Source organism: Scomber scombrus, chromosome 8, assembly GCF_963691925.1.
Source record: "Scomber scombrus chromosome 8, fScoSco1.1, whole genome shotgun sequence".
Lineage (NCBI taxonomy): Eukaryota > Metazoa > Chordata > Actinopteri > Scombriformes > Scombridae > Scomber > Scomber scombrus.
In genome coordinates this window covers 31,708,798-31,730,081 of record NC_084977.1, presented here as the reverse complement: position 1 = coordinate 31,730,081, position 21,284 = coordinate 31,708,798, and the positions used below count along the sequence as shown (strand labels likewise).

The 21,284-nt window shown below is 38.9% G+C and overlaps 2 protein-coding genes across 2 annotated transcripts in view; one reads left to right on the top strand and one right to left on the bottom strand.

The window, feature by feature from the left end:
* LOC133985290 (myomegalin-like) overlaps window positions 1-7,569 on the top strand; it is a 39,737-nt gene extending 32,168 nt beyond the window's left edge. The window contains exons 16-20 of the mRNA XM_062424884.1: window positions 164-348; window positions 1,233-1,364; window positions 2,038-2,176; window positions 2,483-2,529; window positions 5,226-7,569. Coding sequence (XP_062280868.1) covers window positions 164-348; window positions 1,233-1,364; window positions 2,038-2,176; window positions 2,483-2,529; window positions 5,226-5,282 — 560 coding nt within the window. The 3' untranslated portion in view covers window positions 5,283-7,569. The remainder of the gene's footprint in view (window positions 1-163; window positions 349-1,232; window positions 1,365-2,037; window positions 2,177-2,482; window positions 2,530-5,225) is intronic.
* Window positions 7,570-8,071: 502 nt separating this feature from the next.
* LOC133985288 (NACHT, LRR and PYD domains-containing protein 14-like) lies at window positions 8,072-21,032 on the bottom strand. Its single transcript, XM_062424883.1, has 10 exons — window positions 20,905-21,032; window positions 18,069-18,304; window positions 16,044-17,937; window positions 14,976-15,146; window positions 13,550-13,720; window positions 12,077-12,247; window positions 10,652-10,822; window positions 9,961-10,134; window positions 9,814-9,829; window positions 8,072-8,089 (listed from the first exon to the last, which is right to left on the bottom strand). The coding sequence occupies exons 1-10, from the start codon at window positions 21,030-21,032 to the stop codon at window positions 8,072-8,074; spliced, it is 3,150 nt and encodes a 1,049-aa protein (XP_062280867.1).
* Window positions 21,033-21,284: the final 252 nt, after the last annotated feature.

Below are 21,284 nucleotides of genomic sequence, written 5' to 3'. Positions count from 1 at the left end.
AATTAAAAAGTGCTTTACAGGCATAAAAAGAGAAAAATCTGAATAAAATGCCAAATACACATATGTATCTACACATTAAATGTTTAAATATATAGAATTAACTCATAAATACAATGAATAAATAATAATATAAGCTTTATTCTCTTGTTCTCCTTCCCAGCAGCCTCAGCGTTGCAGGGTCAGGCTCCAGACGGCACTTTCTCTAACCGTCACGGCCGCCACGCAGTCGGACACGTGGACGACTTCAAAGCTCTGCAGCAGCAAATCCTGGAGGGAGCCGCGCTCCTCCGCAAGATGGAGGCGGCCGTGGGTTCCCTGAACGCATCGCAGGAGTTCAGCCGTCATCAGGTGAGATGTTCAGGGACTAAAAAGAGTTCGGAATCCAGCCAATCAAGATTTATTTTAAGTATTGGAGCATTATGAAAAGCAGTTTGCAGCCAGTTTACTCAGCCTGATGTAGATAAATGTTCAGTACGTGGGGAAAAAAGGTACATTTTATGTGTCACTTATAGATTTCCTTTATTTGTCATTCCTTATGCGCTTATTACATTCATAAAAAGCTAAATTATGTTTACCCTACAACATAAAAATAATAAAATGTCATCAATTTACCTTATTGTAGTTCTATAATGTCATAAATACAACATGAACTATGTTTTTGTGTATATAATATAACTATAAATAAAACTTTTAGGCTGTTTTATCTTCATTTTAAGGAGTCAAATATGTTTTGCGGCTCCAGATGAATTTTATGGTAAAATGTTTCTTTTTGATAGTAAAGGTTGCAGAGCCCCCGTCAGAATATCAAAATATAGATGTACAAAATAAATAAACATAATATAATTAATAAATTAAAAAAACTAAATTAAGTCGTTATAAAATAAAAAACAGAAATGAGATGAAGGAAAAACAAAGATGAGAATAAAATAAACTAATAAAACAATTAAAGATGAAATAGAACACAATTAGGAATAAAAAGGAGAGTCTGAGTAATAAAACAGGATAAAATATAAAATAAAATAATGTTTTTCACTCTTAGTGCTGCAGAGTATCTTAGTTTTCTTTATTTTATATTAATTATATAGTGAATACTTTGTGTTTTTTTGGCTGCAGATTATTTACATTTTCTACCTTTTATAGATAATCTTCTTTATGTATCATCCTTACAATAATCTGACTGATGAATCGTGAATTAATTATTAGTTTTGTGTGTTTTCTTTAACGTGTTTCAGCCGTCAGACTCCGGCTCGGTCAGGAAGCTTCTGCTCGACACTAAAACGCTGCGACTGATCCTGGAGGAAGCCGACTCGCTGCTGCGGATGTTCTGGAGAGCAGCGCTGCCCAAATCTGAGGAAAGCAAACCGGTGAGAGGAGAAAAATCATGATTTATATCAGTTCATTAAGCTTTGTGTCGTCCTCCCGGGTCAAATCGACACCGTCTGTTTTGACTGTTCCTTCTTTCCTCCCTTCCTTCCTTCCCTCCTTCCGTCTGTCCTTCCTCCCTCCCTCCTTCCTTCCTTCCTTCCGTCTGTCCTTCCTCCCTCCCTCCTTCTCTATTTCTTTCCTTCCTCTCTCTTTCCTCCCTTCCTTCTTTCCTTCCTCTCCATCCCTCCTTCTTTCCTTCCTTCTTTCCTCCCTCCCTCCTTCTCTCTTTATTTCCTCCCCCCTACCTTCCTCCCTTCCTTCTTTCCTCTGTCCTTCTTTCCTTCCTTCCTCCCTTCCTCTTTTCCTTTCTCCCTCCCTCCCTCCCTCTGCCCTTCCTTTCTTCTTTCCTCCGTCCTTGCTTCCTTCCTTTCCTTCCTTACTCCCTTCCTTCTTTCCTTTCCTCCCTTCCTTCCTCCCTCCTTCCTTCCCTCCTTCCTTCCTCCCTCCTTTCCTACCTTCTTCCTCCCTTCCTTCCTTGACCCCAGGACAACAGGAGGGTTAAACATGTTTTTAAATTCCTCATCTTGCCATCTCTTATTTATCACTGACCTTTATTTATATTTGTGTATAAACTGAGCTTCAGAGTAATAATGAAAGTTTTGTGTGTTTCAGGATCAGAGTTTGAAGGAGGAAGTTGTTTCTCTTCGCCTGAAGATGTCGGAGCAGGAGGAGGCTCTAAAGGACGCAATGGAGAGACTGAAGAGCTCCAACCGCACCAAAGATAGCATGGAGCACTTTATAGTCAACCAACGTGAGTCATTATCTCTTATTAGCTCACATAAAATATGAAGTGTATTAAGTTATTAAACACAGCTTTGTGTTCACCTAAACTATATTGCAGAAAACCAAAGTTATTAGTAGTTAAAAGATGAATTATCCTTTATTATAATGACATTTCATCATCGTCTGCGCCTGTTTCAGCATCTTGTGTCTTCTTCCTCTCTTTCATTTTCACATCCTCTTTCTTCCTCCTACTCTTCTGTTTTTCTAGTTTTTTTTAATCTGAATAAAAACGCTGACTTACATTTGTTGAATATGTGTGTGTGTTTGATTCCAGTGTCGAGAACACGAGACGTTTTGCAGAAAGCCAAGACCAACCTGAAGGTGAGTCCGTCCAGATTTTTACACCTCTGAACATTTTTAATCTCTTCTATCAGGTGATATTTACCTTCATCATCTTCATCACGGTTTGTTTTTTCTTCACAAACGGAGTAAAAACAGTGAGAAACATCCTGGTTTCTCGTTTCCTCGGTAACACCGTCTCTCCTCTCTCCTCCTGTTTCTCTCGCTGAGTCTCCTCAGGAGAACGAGCTCAGGATTTCCTCCCTTCGTCGCGCCTCTTTCTCTCTTCCTCCTCCTTCCCCCTCCTCCTCTTCTTCCTCCTCCTCCTCTCCCTCCACCTCTTCTTCCTCCTTCTCTTCTTCCTCCTTCTCTTCTCCCTCCACCTCTTCTCCCTCCTCTTCTCCCTCCTCCTTTTCTTCCTCCTCTTCTCCCTCCACCTCTGTCTCTCTTTCTCCTCCTTCCCCCTCCTCCTCTTCTTCCTCCTCCTCTTCCCCCTCCTCCTCCTCTTCCTCCTCTTCCTCTCCCTCCACCTCTTCTCCCTCCTCCTCCTCACATCCCCAGCCCGGTAAAGGTACGCCCCCTCCCTCCGGCTTTGCTGTGCTCGATTTAAAGTCTGGATAACGTGTTGAAGCTGCTTGTGTTTTGATGACAGTCTTGGTATTAAAACAACGTGTTTGCATGTCAGAATGTTTGATTTAAACTTTCTTTGATAAAACAGAAACTGTGTCAGTGTTGCATCAACTTTTATTAGATTTCTAATCATCAAAAAAAGAGGCTCAGCAGCTTAACCCTCCTGTTGTCCTAGAGTCAATGAAGGAAGAGAGAAACAAGGAAGGAAAGGAGGAAGAAGGAAGGAAGGGAGGAAGTAAGAAGGAAGGAAAGGAGGGAGGAAGGAAGGAAGATAGGAAGGAAGAAGGAAGGAAAGGAGGAAGGAATAAGGAAGGAAAGGAGGGAGGAAGAGAGGGAGGAAAGGAAAGAAGGAAGGGAGGAAGGAAGGAAAGAAGGACAGAGGAAAGAAGGAAGGGGGGAAGGTAGGGGGGAAGAAAGAAAGAGAAGGAGGGAGGCAGGAAGGAAAGGAAGGAAGGAAGGAAGGGGGATGGAGGAAGGAAAGAAGGAAGGGAGGAAAGAGAGAGGAAGGAAAGAAAGAGAGAAGGAGGAAGGACAGACGGAAGGAAGGAAGGGAGGAAAGAAGGAACAGTCAAAACAGACGGGGTCAATTTGACCCGGGAGGACGACATGAAGCTTAAAGAAGTCATCTGTCCTCGGCGTTAAAGCTGCAGCTACCAGAACAGTTTGTGCTCAGCTGTCAGTCAAACACTAACACTGTCCTGCCTGCTCAGAGACTCAGAAACTAACACAATATTTCTCATTTAACTGCAAAGATCCTGAAAATGACTTGACGTGACTTGTTCCAGTTTCTCAGATTTGACTTTTTGAAGCTTGTGTTTGTTAAATATGATAAGAAACTGAATATTAAATACTTGTGAATATGTTAACTGAAGTTTTGGGAGATCATGACGGATGTTTTTCACAACTATTTGACAATTTATAGACAAAAAGATGAATCGATGAATCAAAAAACAGTAGTCAGATTAATAATAATGCTCTGCTAGATTGAGGACAGTGCTGCAGATGATTTTACAGACATTAGAAATAGATTAAACTAAATGTAGAAAAGCAGAACTGTGTTTATTTACAAGAAATACAGGAAATAATATTTTTGGTAAGGCTACAATGTGCGTTGTTTAATTTGATTGATTTATTGATTTATTGATTTATTGATTTATTGATGGATGGATTTAAAGACACAGAGACATGGAATAACACGTAAAAGTGAAAAATGGTCCCTAGTTACAAGTTAAAAGACAAAGAAAAAACAAAGAAGTCTCAAACATTCAGCATAAAAACTGATAACAAACTCAATTTACAAATAAAACCCACAAAATATTAAAATGTTTAACTCACTCAGAACTTCTGCAACAAAATTCTTCATCTGCTTAAAAAATTTCAGTTTGACTGTTTCCATCCAGCAAAGCCAAAACCCACTGAGCCTGTAATTAATGAATCTTTTCCTCAATAAGTATATTTTCCCTTCAAACAATCACACCCTAAAATTACTTCACTTGCTCAATACTTAAATTACTCTTTTAGTCGCCTCTCTTTTGACTTTTGGGGAACGTTGGGTGTCTTTAAACTTAGTTATAGAGTTCAGTCTAGACCTGCTCTGTGTGAAAAGTGCCTTGAGATGACTGTTGTTGTGATTTTGGCGCTTTATGAATAAATAAGATACAATATGATATGATACGATACAATCATCCTTTATTAGTCCCACAATGGAGAGATTTACAGCAGCAAAAGTAGAAAGAGCATCAATAAAAAGAATAAAAAACAATAAATAATCATTAAGTAAAACAAGCAATAAGAACAACTGGAAATAAAATATAGTAATCATTAAGTACAAACATATAGATAATAATATACCTCATATATAGATATATATATATATATAGATTTATATTTATAATATACCTGAGTGTGATGAAAGTGATGTTGGAGGAAGTGTCAGCTGGAGAAGATGAAGATGAATACAATGAACTATAACTGTATTAATTTGAGGGAATGATGAAGTTAATTAAGGGAACAAATTAATGATTTAAGGGACTGATTGATCAAATAATTTCCTTAATAATATCGATAATCATAATAATCATAATAACGCCTCCTGCTTTGTGTTTCAGGTGAAAACACAGGACGCTTCTGTGAGCTCGCCTTCTCTCCTGGTTGGAGTTTCATGACGCCCCGGACTCCATCTTCCTCCTCTTCTTCCACCTCCTCTTCTTCCTCCTCTTCCTCCTCTGTTGTCCTGGGACCAGCACACCGCCTGCTCCCCCTACAGGCAGCCTACCTGTAGTGCACCAGCCCCCCCTGTAATCCTCACCATCGTCTCCTGTTCACACTAGAAAATGCTGGAAATCCTGGTTCTCTTACTGGTTTGGAGTTTAGAGGGCTGATGAATGTGTTGCTGGTTAACGAATGTGGATGATCGTCTTTGTTATATTTAACGGGTTCGAGTCTGTAAGTGTTGTGAGGTCGAGACTGCCAGTCGAAGTGTTGTGTTTTTTTAAACTTTTGTTTGGACCAGTCTGAGTTTGGCTGAAGTTGGTTCGTGATTCAGAGCTTCTGATTTGACTTTTTCATTTTCCATTCTCAAAAATAATGTCAAATAATGTCAATATGAAACAGTTTTAAAGTCTTTGACCTCTTGATGTCACTTTTAGACCATTTAGACAGGTTTTAAAACCGTCTTTTTGTGTCTTTTATATAACATCTCATCCCTTTACGACACACATAAAAACATAAAATTCTCCTTTTTTGAATTGAGAATCAGAAGCGCTGAGTCAAAATCCAACTTTAGTCTTGTACTTCAGCAGGGATTCAAGAAACAAAAAAAAATCCACTTGATGCCAGCAGGAATATGGGAGGTAAGGGAGGGGAAGGAGAAGGGGGGGGGGCTTAGAAAAAAAGCCAAAACCAAACTGCAAAGTGCTTCCTCAGCCTCTGTTTGAGGCTCGTCGTTCGCCGTTAGTGTTTAGCCGATAGATGATAGATGATAGATGATAGATGATAGATGCATGTGGTTTGAGCAGCTTGTGGAAACAAAGCCATACTCTCTGACGGTACAGTAGATATGTTTCTGTTTTGTCCTAATTGTACTAATTAGTATGTCATAAAAAAATACACCAACTACTGATATCACAAGACAGAAAACAGAGCTACCAGTGGACAGTTTGGTGAGAAGCTGGTAGATGATGTTCTCTGGTATTTATTCAAAATTTTAGCTTCTTGTCTTCAAACTCCTGACTTTGACTGCTTTAAATATAGAGCCAGTTTATTGCAGATATTTAAATAACATATGGGTCCAACCCAATTTCTTCCTGCTGAAACACAGATCTGTAGCATTGGAAAGCCTTCTCACTTCTCAGTAAACCAGTGTTAATAAAATAAAATGAATAAATAAAACAAACAAGCACATGTTGCAGAGCGCAGTTTTCAAGACGCTCGGCAGTTTTCGTGTGAGATGCCTTCAATGACCTGTCTGATAATCGGAATTTTTGAGTGCACGGTCCAAAATAAAAAGAGATGACATTTCATTTATGTAAAACACACAAATGGACCACACTTTTATTTTGTTTTTTTTTATCCTTTAGATGTTTTTATTTTCTATCTTTTTAATGTATGAATTTCCCTGAAGATGACAATCACTTTTAAGGAATTTAATCAAAAGAGGAACATCTGTATGTGAGGATTGTTTTCCTCACAATTATCTGCAGGATTTGTGACGCTCACTGTGGAAATGAACTTTTCTGACATTTGGTCTTTTACACTGGTTTTTCCCGTATTTGTTTGCTTTATTTCTTTATCTCTCTGTACAGTAGGTTGCCTGTCTCCCCCTTTGTGCATGAACTATGGATTCACTGCCCTCTAATACTTTTACTGAAATATGCAATTTTTTGGGTTACTGTGCAATACTAGCCTCCATGGTTGCTTTGTTTTTGTTATTTTAGGCCTGGTATTAAAGTGCCATGTCACCTGTTTTAGCTCTGAAGCTAAATTGATTTAAACAAACTTACTTTTAATGAATATTTCCTGTTTCTGACAATCAATCTGAAGCCCAGTTTTAATGCCCGCTCCTTTTCGGCTTATATGAATCAAAGTTTTATATATTACAAGGCAAAGTAACAGCGTCAAAGTACACTGTAATGATATATTTATGAAGCAATAAGATCAACCAAAGTGATGTTTTCAAATCAGGTGTAATATGATCTTTTTTTGTGTAATTCCCCACAGGTCAAAGGTCAAACTTGATGTCTTTTTCTTAGTGTCAGTGTGGTGTAAGGAGCCACGTCTCATGTATGTACATATTAAAGGGAGTGTGAACATCAATGCAAGTTTTTTGTTGCCGTGAGAGAAAGAAATGGTCTTCAGTCTAAAGGCCAGCTGTATTTTTATGCATGTTCTCTTTATTAAAAATGTTTTGGGGTAAAAAGTAAAGAACCTTTTCAATAAAAGGGGACAAAACCATGTTTGTCTTGTTTGGTATCATTTTTTTTTTGTTTTGATGGGATGTGTTTTGCGTGTCTAGAATAAAGTAAAATTAGCCCTGTTTCCTAAAAAATAATGATACAGTTATAAGTCATTATGATGAGATTTTAAGTACACAATCTTGTTGTTATGGGAGAGCAACACAAGAATTACTGTATACAGAGACAAATGGTAAATGGATTGTACTTGTATAGCACTTTTCCAGTCTTCTCACTACTCAAAGCACTTTTTGCACAAAAATTACACAACAAAAAAAGACAGATGACAGATAATATAAAGTGCAGGGAGAGGCAGAAAACCAAAATGGGATTATTTAAAGCCCCCACCTAAAAATGTTAAAAGAAAATTCACAATACTACAGAAGGTAATATGACTACGTAGAACAATCCAAATTTATTTCAACATATATATAATTACAATAAAAATAAAAAGAGAAAAATAAGATTGAGTGTATGTGCACATGTGCACGTGTCTGCAAGGGTTACATTGGTCTCAGTATCTGTACATCATACAAGAAACGGAATTGAACAAATGAAACAGACAAAACACATTGAGAAAAAGTTACAAAACTTTATAACATTTATACATTTTTTAAAGAGGAACAGTTTCTTCTCAGGAGGGAAAAGCTATTCCATAATTGGTACCCCTAAATCTTATTGAAAACTGACCTCTGCTAGTAAAAACTGAAAGATCTGATGATGACTGATAAGTTGAGTATGAATGAACCTGTGAATTTGCGTTATAGTAAAACTGAAACTGCTCAGGAATATTCAGCTGGAGATGAGTTGGACAGTGGAGAAAATGAATTTCATGTTTTTAATGAAGTTGTGTTCCTCAGTCTGTTTGAATGATTATCGCTGTGTGCAGTGTGATACAATACATGCAAGATGCTGCACTAATGTAGAAAACAAGATATAAGGCTGAGTCACATGATCTCATCTAAAAGTTTAAATTACATAGTTATTGTTAAAGACACCTGATTGGTTTACCTGCATATAAAAGCGTGCATACCTCTATTTTTAATATTTACATATTGAGACACTGACATTTAATCTGGAGCCATGAAGAATGTTTAAAAGTAATCAATCAAATCTTTAAAAAAAACCAAAAAAACCCAGAAAGAATCTGGTCCCAAATTTATCAAGTTCATAACTGTTTGTTTTTTCATCTTAATCAACAAATATCAACTTCAACTTAATCCAGAGATGTTCAGTTTGTAGTCAGTTAAGAGACTTAAGTGAAGATGACAAAATCCAGATCCAGACTCCGGTCCAGATGGATCATCAGGATCCAGCTGATCATCTCTCAACACTCCTGGAGGTTCACTCACACTCTGACAGAGATCAATCCTTCCATCTGATGAAAGAAGAAGAAAGAACAGAGGTGATAAATGAGTGTTTAGTGAGACTCACTTCATCAGCTGTCAGTCAGTGATGCAGCACATCCAGTATAAAGAGCAGCAGGGACTTCAGTCCTGTTCAGACCAGAAGTGGAACAGCTGTGCAGCGTAGCTTGCTTCCTTTCAGCTCTCATGTTAACGTGTTGGAGTGAACACACTGAGCTCCAAGCTCACACACCTGCACACACTTTTACTATCAAGTATGTTTCCTCTGCAGATTTCACTGAAGTACACAGAGGAAATAAAGCGCTGAGAGTCATGAACACATCATTACTGCAGAAACAGAGACATTCACTCATCAGTTTACTGATGGATTTACTGCTGATACATGTCAACTCTTATCAAAGTTTAAAGCTACAGAGTCTCTGTGGGATTTGAAGATGTTTCCTGCTGTTAAATCATCACATGACAATCAGTCAGAGCTCTCAGATAAACAGCTGCTGTGAGGTTCTGGTCTGTATAAAGACCACATGGTTACTAAACGTAATGATGCTTGTGTGAAATCAGAGCCAGTGATTTGCAGGCTGCAGTCAGACTGATCTTAGAGCTCTGACAAAGATGAACTGATCAATTGTGGGATCACACTTTGAGATCAGATTTGATGGTGTGACAGTTTGATGATGAGGATCACTGTCTCTACACATCTTGTAAGGCTGTCAGCTGTAATCCAGCTTTATTTCCTGCAGACATCAACACAACAACAACAGTCGTCTTCACATCAACTCAAACACATGATCACAACAAGCTTGTGGCTCATGTGATTGGCTGACTGTTTTCTCTCTCTCTCTCTCTCTGTCTTTCTGTCCAATCCTGAAGCCTGTCACCATTCTCCTCTCACAGCTTCACTGAGGAAAGCAGCACTGAGAAGGTTGGAGGTTCACCAGGAAATACTGGATCTTTGCTTTGATACTGACTGTGTTTAATACTAAACTGCTGAAACCAGCACAGACTGACTCCAACTCTCTACTGACCTCAGAGTCTCCAGTCTGCAGTCTGGACTCTGCTGAAGATCCCACAGCTGCTTCACGTCTGAAGACTTCAGGGTGTTTTTTCTCAGATCCAGCTCTCTCAGATGGGAGGGGTTGGACTTCAGAGCTGAGGCCAGATAAGCACAACTGATCTCTGACAACCTGCAGCCCCACAATCTGAATAAATAAGTGAAAAAGAGATTTTAACATTCAGAACCATATTCATGTGTGTGGTAGTAATCATTCCTCCTGTCCATACTGACTGTGAAGTGGTCTCTTTCTAACACAGCTACACTGTAGGAAATTACTTCATAAGTTCAGTTGAAGCTAATATGAGGCTTTGACAGTCTGGTAGACTCACTTGATGTGTCTGACTCAGAAAGTTTCAGAATATTTTGAACTAAATTCCCTCTTTGAATTTGGATCCCTCCACTGCAGCTCAGCAAGGAAACACTGAAGAAACACAAACATACTTACTTGATATGTGGAACTCAGACTGCTGAAGCCTCATATTTGTTTAAACTCTGGAAGTCATTTTTACACAGAACAAGACTGTGGATTTTAAATTCCTGAAAACATTTAAATTCTACAGATTTGTGTTCAGCAAATCCTGAAAATTATGAACCAAACATTTGAAATTTCAGTGAAGAATTTGAATTTCATGAATAGAAAAAAAAACAGTCTGTGAACTGACCTCAGAGTCTTCAGTCTACAGTTTGGACTCTCCAGTACAGCAGACAGAAGCTTTATTGATGAATCAGACAGATTGTTGTCACTCAGGTCCAGTTCTGTCAGATGAGGGTTGGACTTCAGAGCTGAGGCCAAAACTTCACAGTGAGACTCTGAGAGTCCACAGTTATAAAGTCTATAATGACACATATATTACAACATATGTTATCATGAAAGAGGACACTTTATATTTACTTCATGCATTTGATGATGAAACAGTTTGACATTCACTATTTTGATGAACATTTGATCTTCACATCAGTGGTTCAGATAATATTGATATTTTTAAATCTTTGTTTTGTAATGCATTTTATTCCTTTAATGGACAGTTGAGAGATAAACAGGAAACAAGAGGAGAGAGAGACAGAGAATGACCTGCAACAAAGGTCCACCACCAGAATCAAAGCACCGACCAGTAAGCTACCAGAACACTCCCAGTTCAGCTGATGCTGTCTCACTGTGCTTGAATGAAACAATCATTCTCATCACTCTCTCTCATACCTGCAGACTTTTAATCTTTGTTTTGCTTTAATCTTGCAGATGAAGGAGAGAAAATGGAGTTACATTGAGGCTTCCATAATGTGCACAGTGTGTCTGTGTGATCTGATCCCATGTCTGTCTCCACAAAGTTAACATGAGGACATCTTGATTAGAAAACCACTTTTACTGTCCACTATTTTTAATGTGACTGCAGGATATTTTGACTCAGTTCAACTCAGTGAACAGTTCCAGTTGAGAAAGATCATCTCTCTTTGCTACCTGCTGCTGTCAGGTTCACATCCATAAGCAGCTACATTTACTGACTGTTCACAAACACTAATGAAACTAATGACCTGACTATATTACACCTGTGTGTGTGTGTGTGTGTGTGTGTGTGTGTGTGTGTGTGTGTGTGTGTGTGTGTGTGTGTGTGTGTGTGTGTGTGTGTGTGTGTGTGTGTGTGTGTGTGTGTGTGTGTGTGTGTGTGTGTGTGTGTGTGTGTGTGTGTGTGTGTGATAAGTTCAGTTGAAGTTAATATGAGGCTTTGACAGTCTGGTAGACTCACACTTGATGTGTCTGACTCAAAGTTTCAGAATATTTAGAACTAAATTCCCTCTTTGAGTTTGGATCCCTCCACTGCAGCTAAGCAAGGAAACACTGAAGAAACACAAACATACTTACTTGATATGTGGAACTCAGACTGCTGAAGCCTCATATTAGTTTAAACTCTGGAAGTCATTTTTACACACAACAAGACTGTGGATTTTAAATTCCTGAAAACATTTAAATTCTACAGATTTGTGTTCAGCTAATCCTGAAAATTATGAACCAAACATTTGAAACTTCAGTGAAGAATTTGAATTGAATATATAGAAAAAAAAAATAGCAAAGCTACAGTCAGTGAACTGACCTCAGAGTCTTCAGTCTACAGTTTGGACTCTCCAGTCCAGCAGACAGACGCTTCACTGATGAAACAGACAGCTTGTTGATACTCAGGTCCAGATGTGTCAGATGAGGGTTGGACTTCAGAGCTGAGGCCAAAACTTCACAGTGAGTCTCTGAGAGTCCACAGTTATAAAGTCTGTAATGACACATATATTACAACATATGTTATCATGAAAGAGGATACTTTATATTTACTTCATGCATTTGATGATGAAACAGTTTGACATTCACTATTTTGATTAACATTTGATCTTCACATCAGTGGTTCAGATCATATTTTCTCTATATTTTTGAAATCTTTGTTTTGTGAGGCATTTTATTCCATTAATGGACAGTTGAGAGATAAACAGGAAACAAGAGGAAAGAGAGACAGAGAATGACCTGCAACAAAGGTCCACCACCAGAATCAAAGCACAGACCAGTAAGCTACCAGAACACTCCCAGTTCAGCTGATGCTGTCTCACTGTGCTTGAATGAAACAATCATTCTCATCACTCTCTCTCATACCTGCAGACTTTTAATCTTTGTTTTGCTTTAATCTTGCAGATGAAGGAGAGAACATGGAGTTACATTGAGGCTTCATAATGTGCACAGTGTGTCTGTGTGATCTGATCCCATGTCTGTCTCCACAAAGTTAACATGAGGACATCTTGATTAGAAAACCACTTTTACTGTCCACTATTTTTAATGTGACTGCAGGATATTTTGACTCAGTTCAACTCAGTGAACAGTTCCAGTTGAGAAAGATCATCTCTCTTTGCTACCTGCTGCTGTCAGGTTCACATCCATAAGCAGCTACATTTACTGACTGTTCACAAACACTAATGAAACTAATGACCTGACAATATTACACCTGTACATCATTAAATATGAATGTAATTAAATGTGTTGTGTTACTGTGTGTGTGTGTGTGTGTGTGTGTGTGTGTGTGTGTGTGTGTGTGTGTGTGTGTGTGTGTGTGTGTGTGTGTGTGTGTGTGTGTGTGTGTGTGTGTGTGTGTGTGTGTGTGTGTGTTTGTGTGTGTGTGTGTGTGTGTGTGTGTGTAATAAGTTCAGATGAAGCTAATATGAGGCTTTGACAGTCTGGTAGACTCACACTTGATGTGTCTGACTCAAAGTTTCAGAATATTTAGAACTAAATTCCCTCTTTGAGTTTGGATCCCTCCACTGCAGCTCAGCAAGGAAACACTGAAGAAACACAAACATACTTACTTGATATGTGGAACTCAGACTGCTGAAGCCTCATATTAGTTTAAACTCTGGAAGTCATTTTTACACACAACAAGACTGTGGATTTTAAATTCCTGAAAACATTTAAATTCTACAGATTTGTGTTCAGCAAATCCTGAAAATTATGAACCAAACATTTGAAACTTCAGTGAAGAATTTGAATTGAATATATAGAAAAAAACTAGCAAAGATACAGTCAGTGAACTGACCTCAGAGTCTTCAGTCTACAGTTTGGACTCTCCAGTCCAGCAGACAGACGCTTCACTGATGAATCAGACAGTTTGTTGTGACTCAGGTCCAGATCTGTCAGATGAGGGTTGGACTTCAGAGCTGAGGCCAAAACTTCACAGTGAGACTCTGAGAGTCCACAGTTATAAAGTCTGTAATGACACAAATATTACAACATATGTTATCATGAAAGAGGACACTTTATATTTACTTCATGCATTTGATGATGAAACAGTTTGACATTCATTATTTTGATGAACATTTGATCTTCACATCAGTGGTTCAGATAATGTTTTTATCTTTATATTTTTTAAATATTTGATTTGTGCGGCATTTTATTCCTTTAATGGACAGTTGAGAGCTAAACGGGAAACAAGAGGAGAGAGAGACAGAGAATGACATGCAACAAAGGTCCACCACCAGAATCAAAGCACAGACCAGTAAGCTACCAGAACACTCCCAGTTCAGCTGATGCTGTCTCACTGTGCTTGAATGAAACAATCATTCTCATCACTCTCTCTCATACCTGCAGACTTTTAATCTTTGTTTTGCTTTAATCTTGCAGATGAAGGAGAGAAAATGGAGTTACATTGAGGCTTCATAATGTGCACAGTGTGTCTGTGTGATCTGATCCCATGTCTGTCTCCACAAAGTTAACATGAGGACATCTTGATTAGAAAACCACTTTTACTGTCCACTATTTTTAATGTGACTGCAGGATATTTTGACTCAGTTCAACTCAGTGAACAGTTCCAGTTGAGAAAAGATCATCTCTCTTTGCTACCTGCTGCTGTCAGGTTCACATCCATAAGCAGCTACATTTACTGACTGTTCACAAGCACTAATGAAACTAATGACCTGATGATATTACACCTGTGTGTGTGTGTGTGTGTGTGTGTGTGTGTGTGTGTGTGTGTGTGTGTGTGTGTGTGTGTGTGTGTGTGTGTGTGTGTGTGTGTGTGTGTGTGTGTGTGTGTGTGTGTGTGTGTGTGTGTGTGTGTGCGTGTGTATAATAAGTTCAGCTGAAGTTAATATGAGGCTTTGACAGTCTGGTAGACTCACACTTGATGTGTCTGACTCAAAGTTTCAGAATATTTTGAACTAAATTCCCTCTTTGAGTTTGGATCCCTCCACTGCAGCTCAGCAAGGAAACACTGAAGAAACACAAACATACTTACTTGATATGTGGAACTCAGACTGCTGAAGCCTCATATTAGTTTAAACTCTGGAAGTCATTTTTACACAGAACAAGACTGTGGATTTTAAATTCCTGAAAACATTTCAATTCTACAGATTTGTGTTCAACAAATCCTCAAAATTGTGACCCAAACATTTGAAACTTCAGTGAAGAATTTGAATTGAATATATAGAGAAAAAGACTAGCAAAGCTACAGTCAGTGAACTGACCTCAGAGTCTTCAGTCTACAGTTTGGACTCTCCAGTCCAGCAGACAGACGCTTCACTGATGTATCAGACAGTTTGTTCTTACTCAGGTCCAGATCTGTCAGATGAGGGTTGGACTTCAGAGCTGAGGCCAAAACTTCACAGTGAGTCTCTGAGAGTCCACAGTCATAAAGTCTGTAATGACACGTATATTACAACATATGTTATCATGAAAGAGGATACTTTATATTTACTTCATGCATTTGATGATGAAACAGTTTGACATTTATTATTTTGATGAACTGTTGATCTTCACATCAGTGGTTCAGATCATGTTTTTTTTTAATACTTTAAAATATTAGTTTTATGAGACATTGTAATCATTTAATGGACATTTGAGAGAAAATGACATGAATCAGTTACATGTTTAATTTAAATAATATTGAATAATTACTAAGAATTATTATTATTATAATTATTCAACTACACCACACCTTTTACAAAACAAGTTCACAAAGTGTCGTAAAGATGTGAAAATGGCTTAGAGATTGTTACAAATGGAATAAATACATTGTAATTCAGAATCGGATAAAAAAATATACTTTAAATCCTGCTGTGTAAAATCAGGTATTACCTGTATGTCTGATTATATATCATGTAATAATAACTTTACTGAATTCACTGATAACTGTAAAATACTGATATATGTTGATAAAATGCCTTGTGGTTGAGGTTTAATAACTGCAGCCTCTAAAGTCCTTCATTTGTTTTATCAGTTTTGAATGATGCCTCCAACACCCAAAGGAAGAGAAATAGAAGAAAGAACTGAATAAAAGAATCCAATAATTACTAGAAATAAATATAATAACTGTGTTCATTAATTTAACAGTTATAAACAACCAAATGTAAAATCAACATTATTTATACACATTTCAACAGCTCAAGAACAGCTGTTACTAAATATAACTGAAATGTTATTTCAGCTATAAACAAGTAGAACACTATTTCAACATAGTAAGGATTTCATATGATTTATATTTGAAGAACTAAACTTCTAATCTTCATTGATTTATAAAGTTAATCTGGACTTACCGAGCCTTTCTGCAGTTCCTCACAGCTGGGATCAGTCTCCATCGTCCCTCCTGTGATGTTTTGTACTTCTCCAGGTTAAACTCATCCAGAACCTCTGACATCTGCAGCATGTAGGCCAGAGCTGAGCAGTCGAACACAGAGAGTTCCTTCCATGATCTGTTCTCTGACTTCAGGAACTTTTGGATCTCCTGATGTACTGAGCGGTCGTTCATCTCCATCAGACAGTGGAAGATGTTGATGCTTCTGTCAGGAGAGATATCACCACTGTTCATCTCCTTCAGGTTGATGATGACTCTCTGGATGGTTTCTGGACTGTTCTCTGGACTGTTCTCTGTCTGACCCAGCAGGCTTCCTAAGAGACTCTGGTTGGACTCCAGAGAGAGGCCATGAAGGAAGCGGACAAACAGGTCCAGGTGGCCATTTTTACTTCTAAGAGATTTCTCCATGGCTCTCTTCAGGAAGATATCCAGAGATGTAAAATCATGATGACTGTCAGGTGGGTTGTTTCTGAGGGAGGAGTCATGCCTATCATTGTTTCTGAAATAAGCTGAAATCTTCTTGAGGAAAGACTTTGGTTTGGATTCTTCCAGGAAGTTCTTCAGTACCTCTGTGTTGCTGCTGGTGTAACAGTGGTACATGTAGACTGCAGCCAGAAACTCCTGAATGCTCAGATGAACAAAGCTGTAGACTGTTTTCTGGAAGATCACACTCTCTCTTTTGAAGATCTGTGTACAAAATCCTGATAACACCGAGGCCTCTGTGACATCAAGACCACACTGCTCCAGGTCTTCTTGGTAGAACATGATGTTTCCTTTCTCCAGCTGTTCAAACGCCAGCCTCCCCAGCTTCAGAAGACGTTCCCTGTCAGCCTCCGTCACCTCCTGTGGACTCGTCTCATGTCCCTCATCATACTTGTTCTTCTTCCTCTTTGTCTGAACCAACAGGAAGTGTGAGTACATGTCAGTCAGGGTCTTGGGAAGTTCTCCTCTCTGGTCTGTAGTCAACATGTGGTCCAGAACTGTAGCAGTGATCCAGCAGAAGACTGGGATGTGACACATGATGTGGAGGCTCCTGGATGTCTTGATGTGTGAGATGATTGTCCTGGACTGCTGTTCATCACTGAATCTCCTCCTGAAGTACTCCTCCTTCTGGGGGTCAGTGAAGCCTCGTACTTCTGTTACCCTGTCCACACATGAAGGAGGGATCTGATTGGCTGCTGCAGGTCTGGTAGTTATCCAGACGAGAGCCGATGGAAGCAGCTTCCCCTTGATGAGGTTTGTCAGCAGCACGTTGACTGTTGACTTCTGTGTGACATCAGACACGACCTCACTGTTGTTGAAATCCAGTGAAAGTCTGCTTTCATCCAGGCCGTCAAAGATGAACAGAACTTTACAGACAGCGAGCTTCTCTGCTGTGAGCTTCTGTAATGTTGGATAGAAAACACGGATCAGCATGATCAGACTGTACTGCTCATCTTTGATCAAGTTCAGCGCCCTGAACGAGAACAGAATCACCAGACTGATATCTTGGTTGTTGGAGCGCTGTGCCCAGTCCAGAGTGAACTTCAGCACTGAGAAGGTTTTTCCAACGCCAGCGACGCCGTTCATCAGAACCACTCTGATGTGTTTCTGTTGGTCAGGTAAGACTTTAAAGATGTCCTGACACTTGATTGGATCGTCATGGAGGGTCTTTATCTTGGAAGCTGTTTCAAGCTGCCTCACCTCATGTTGGGTATTAACCTCTTCACTCTGTCCCTCTGTGATGTATACCTCAGTGAAGATGCTGATGAGGAGGATTTTACTTCCTGCTTCATCAGTTCCTTGAGTCACACATTCACATGTGCTGCTCAGACTGATCTGATGTTCATCTAAAACCTCCTGCAGACCACTTTCTGCTGAAAGAGAAGTAAACATTTATAATTAAATAGAAATCAGTGTGACTGTTAATGTTCAGTAGGATAGAGGAGGTAGATTCCTGTCATTTTTTCAGAGATGATGACATCAGCAGACAGATCTTCAGTCTTACTTTGTACAGTGCTGGTCTGACTGTCTGTCTGCAGTCCAGGTCTGGTTCTGGATCTTTCTGCACACTGGGGACAGGAGGAGTCTCCTGATGAAGCAGACTGGTCCCAGTATGAGGTGATGCACTGTCTACAGAACCAGTGTCCACAGCTGGTAGAGACTGGATCCTTCAGGACGTTATGACACAAAGAACAGCAGGACAGCTGCTCCTCCACAGAAACAGCCCTCCTCTTCCTCTCTCTGTGGACATGAACATATTCTTTATGACACATGACATTAGTGGAGGCCAACCGACAGCTCACAAGCTGCCTGCAGCTCTTTCCCCATAAACAGTCCAGACTGTCAGTATCTCAAGGACGAGAAGGAGGAGAAGGAGGAGGAGGAGGGAAGAAGAAGACTGCAAGCTAGTAAACATGGATGTAAACAATGCAGGATTTAAAACACAAGCTGCAAAAATTCAACAGTGGATTCAACACATTAGTTAGACCACAAGGAGACACACAATGTGTTTTGGTGGGTTAATCAATGTAAACATGAGTTTTTCTGTTAATAAAACTCCACAGGGCTCCTTTAAGCTACTCTGAGTCATTAAAAGTCAGGAAAATAAGCAGGAGGAAACTGAGCCAAACAGAAAAGTCCACCAGTGAAAAATAACAGACTGCTGCTCTTTTGTGTTGTGCTGCAGAACAGAGAGCTCTGCTAAATATCTTCATAAAATGCATATTTTCATTAGTGTTTCTCTCTCTCTGTTTTACATAATTAGCAGCAGGTAACCCAGAGTGATATTTACTAAGAATTCACTAACAAGTCAAGCTGTGTCTGTCCTTATTTACTAAAGGACTGCAGCAGCAGGTAAAATGAAATGTTGGTCTCATGTAATACAGACTGTGTCTTAACATGTTCCTGTTAAAAGACACTAACTATGGGAGGAGGTAATGTAAATGTCTAGAAACAGCCTGCTGCAGCTGATTTATCACTGCAGACTGACCACTGCAGCAGAGGAAACTGAGTCAAATGTGTCAAACTGTTGTATCACACTCACACAGAGGGAGAGCTCAATGCATTTTGATTGGGAATCAAATGAATGCAAAGAAAGTGACTTTATAAAATTGACTTTTTGATTTATTTCAAATCAAAATAAGTGCAATGAGCCTGAGGAAACATAATGTCTACTTGAAAAACATAGCTTGCCTTAAACACAAAAGAATAATTGTAAGTAACTAGTAGTGTGATTGATTAGTGTGTTAAAGTTTGTTTTTTAAATTATATTTCAACACTGAATCATCTTCAGGTCAGTTTACAGTAGAAACTGTCTCTTACTTTGTGTCTGAGGGTCCAGGTTCATTACTGAAGTATAGAGGTTCAGGTTTAGACCGGTCACTCTTCATAGACAGACAGCTGGATATTACAGACTCTGCTCCGTCCTCCTCTTCCTCCTCTTCCTTCATCTTCTGGAGTCTGAGAGGTAAACCAGTAACACTGGAGACACACACACATACACAGTATAATTAACCCAGTCCTACCTCTCAACTTAGTAGCTTCTCATTAGTTTACATGACTTTAACTACAACCACATGTGTTTTCTAGTCATCACAAAGATAAACTTTGACTCTGGTTTAAATCCAACAAACAGACTTCAGATAAACATGTGTGTGCTTCTTAACTATGACTTCTATCTAATACGAGCGCAGCAGTGAGTCACGTTAGATATCAGACTGAGTTTCCTCTGCTGCAGTGGTCAGTCTGCAGTGATAAATCAGCTGCAGCAGGATGTTTCTATACATTTACACCAACTCCTCCCATATTTAGTGTCTTTGAACAGGAACACATTAAGACACAGTCTGTATTACATGAGACCAAACATTAAATTGTTTCTTTCATTTTACCAGCACACACCTGCTGCAGTCCTTTAGTAAATAAGGACAGACACAGTTCGACTTGTTAGTGGATCCTTAGTAAATATCACCCTGGGTTACCTGCTGCTACTTAAGATGTTTTATTTGAAAATCAAACACCAATACCAGCCCTGTCTCTGTCTCTGGTTAACATGAACATAAAGATCTGTTGTAGATTACAGCTGAATGGAAGCTACTTCATTAGTTCTTCCCTTCATATCTACACTACAACCTTCATGAAACCATCTCACTGAATCATCTTCAGGTCAGTTAACAGTAGAAACAGTCTCTTACTTTGTGTCTGAGGGTCCAGGTTCATTACTGAAGACTAGAGGATAATGTTTAGACCGGTCACTCTTCATAGACACACAGCTGGATACTGGAGAATCTGCTCTCTGTCTGTGGTGCTGATGTCTGGAAACAACAAATGTTTTGCATTACACAATGCTGTGATACAAGATAGATACATTTAGTTGCATTTAATTGCTGAATTTCAAAAGTCACATTTTTTATTGCATGTTTAAATTATTTTTTTAGTTAGTCTAATTAGTTTCTATTATTTTACATTTCACAACAGTTTTAAGTCCATATTAACAATGTAAAGCAATTCTTACCAGTGTATCTTGATTGGGAATCAAACGAATGCAAAGAGAGTTACTTTATTAACTTGACTTTTTTTATTTATTTCATATCAAAAGAAGTGTAATGAGCCTGAGGAAACATAATGTCTACTCAAAGAACATAGTTTGCCTTAAACACAAAAGAATATATGTAAGTAACTAGTAGTGTGATTGATTACTTTCTTTTGAGTAACAATCCCCTAACACTGGTTGTCAGTCAGTGACTGGTCTAAAGATTTTTTTAGAAATGTTAAAGTTTGTTTTTAAATGATATTTCAACACTGAATCATCTTCAGGTCAGTTTACAGTAGAAACAGTCTCTTACTTTGTGTCTGAGGGTCCAGGTTCATTACTGAAGTATGGAGGATCATCTTTAGACCGGTCACTCTTCATAGACAGACAGTTGGATATTAGAGACTCTGCTCCATCCTCCTCTTCCTCCTCTTCCTTCATCTTCTGGAGTCTGAGAGGTAAACCAGTAACACTGGAGACACACACACACACACACACACACACACACACACACACACACACAGTATAATAAATCCAGTCCTGCCTCTCAATTTAGTAACTTCTTATTAGTTTACAGGCCAGCTGACATTCTTGTCTGTACCCAGCACAATTTATTCTCAGTAGCACCCCCAACCCACCGTTATATTTTCAGTCTTAACATCTTTGTGCTTCTTAACTGGGACTTCTCTCTAT

Bases quoted from the DNA above. Each gene is read 5' to 3' on its own strand.
- LOC133985288 (XM_062424883.1), bottom strand. From the start codon at position 21,032: ATGAAGGAAGAGGAGGAAGAGGAGGATGGAGCAGAGTCTCTAATATCC. The intron at 17,938-18,068 runs GTAAGACTGAAG...CTTCTCTTTCAG, and splicing joins TCAGACCAGCACTGTACAAA to CAGAAAGTGGTCTGCAGGAG. The intron at 13,721-14,975 runs GTCAGTTCACTG...GTGTCATTACAG, and splicing joins TGTAGACTGAAGACTCTGAG to ACTTTATAACTGTGGACTCT.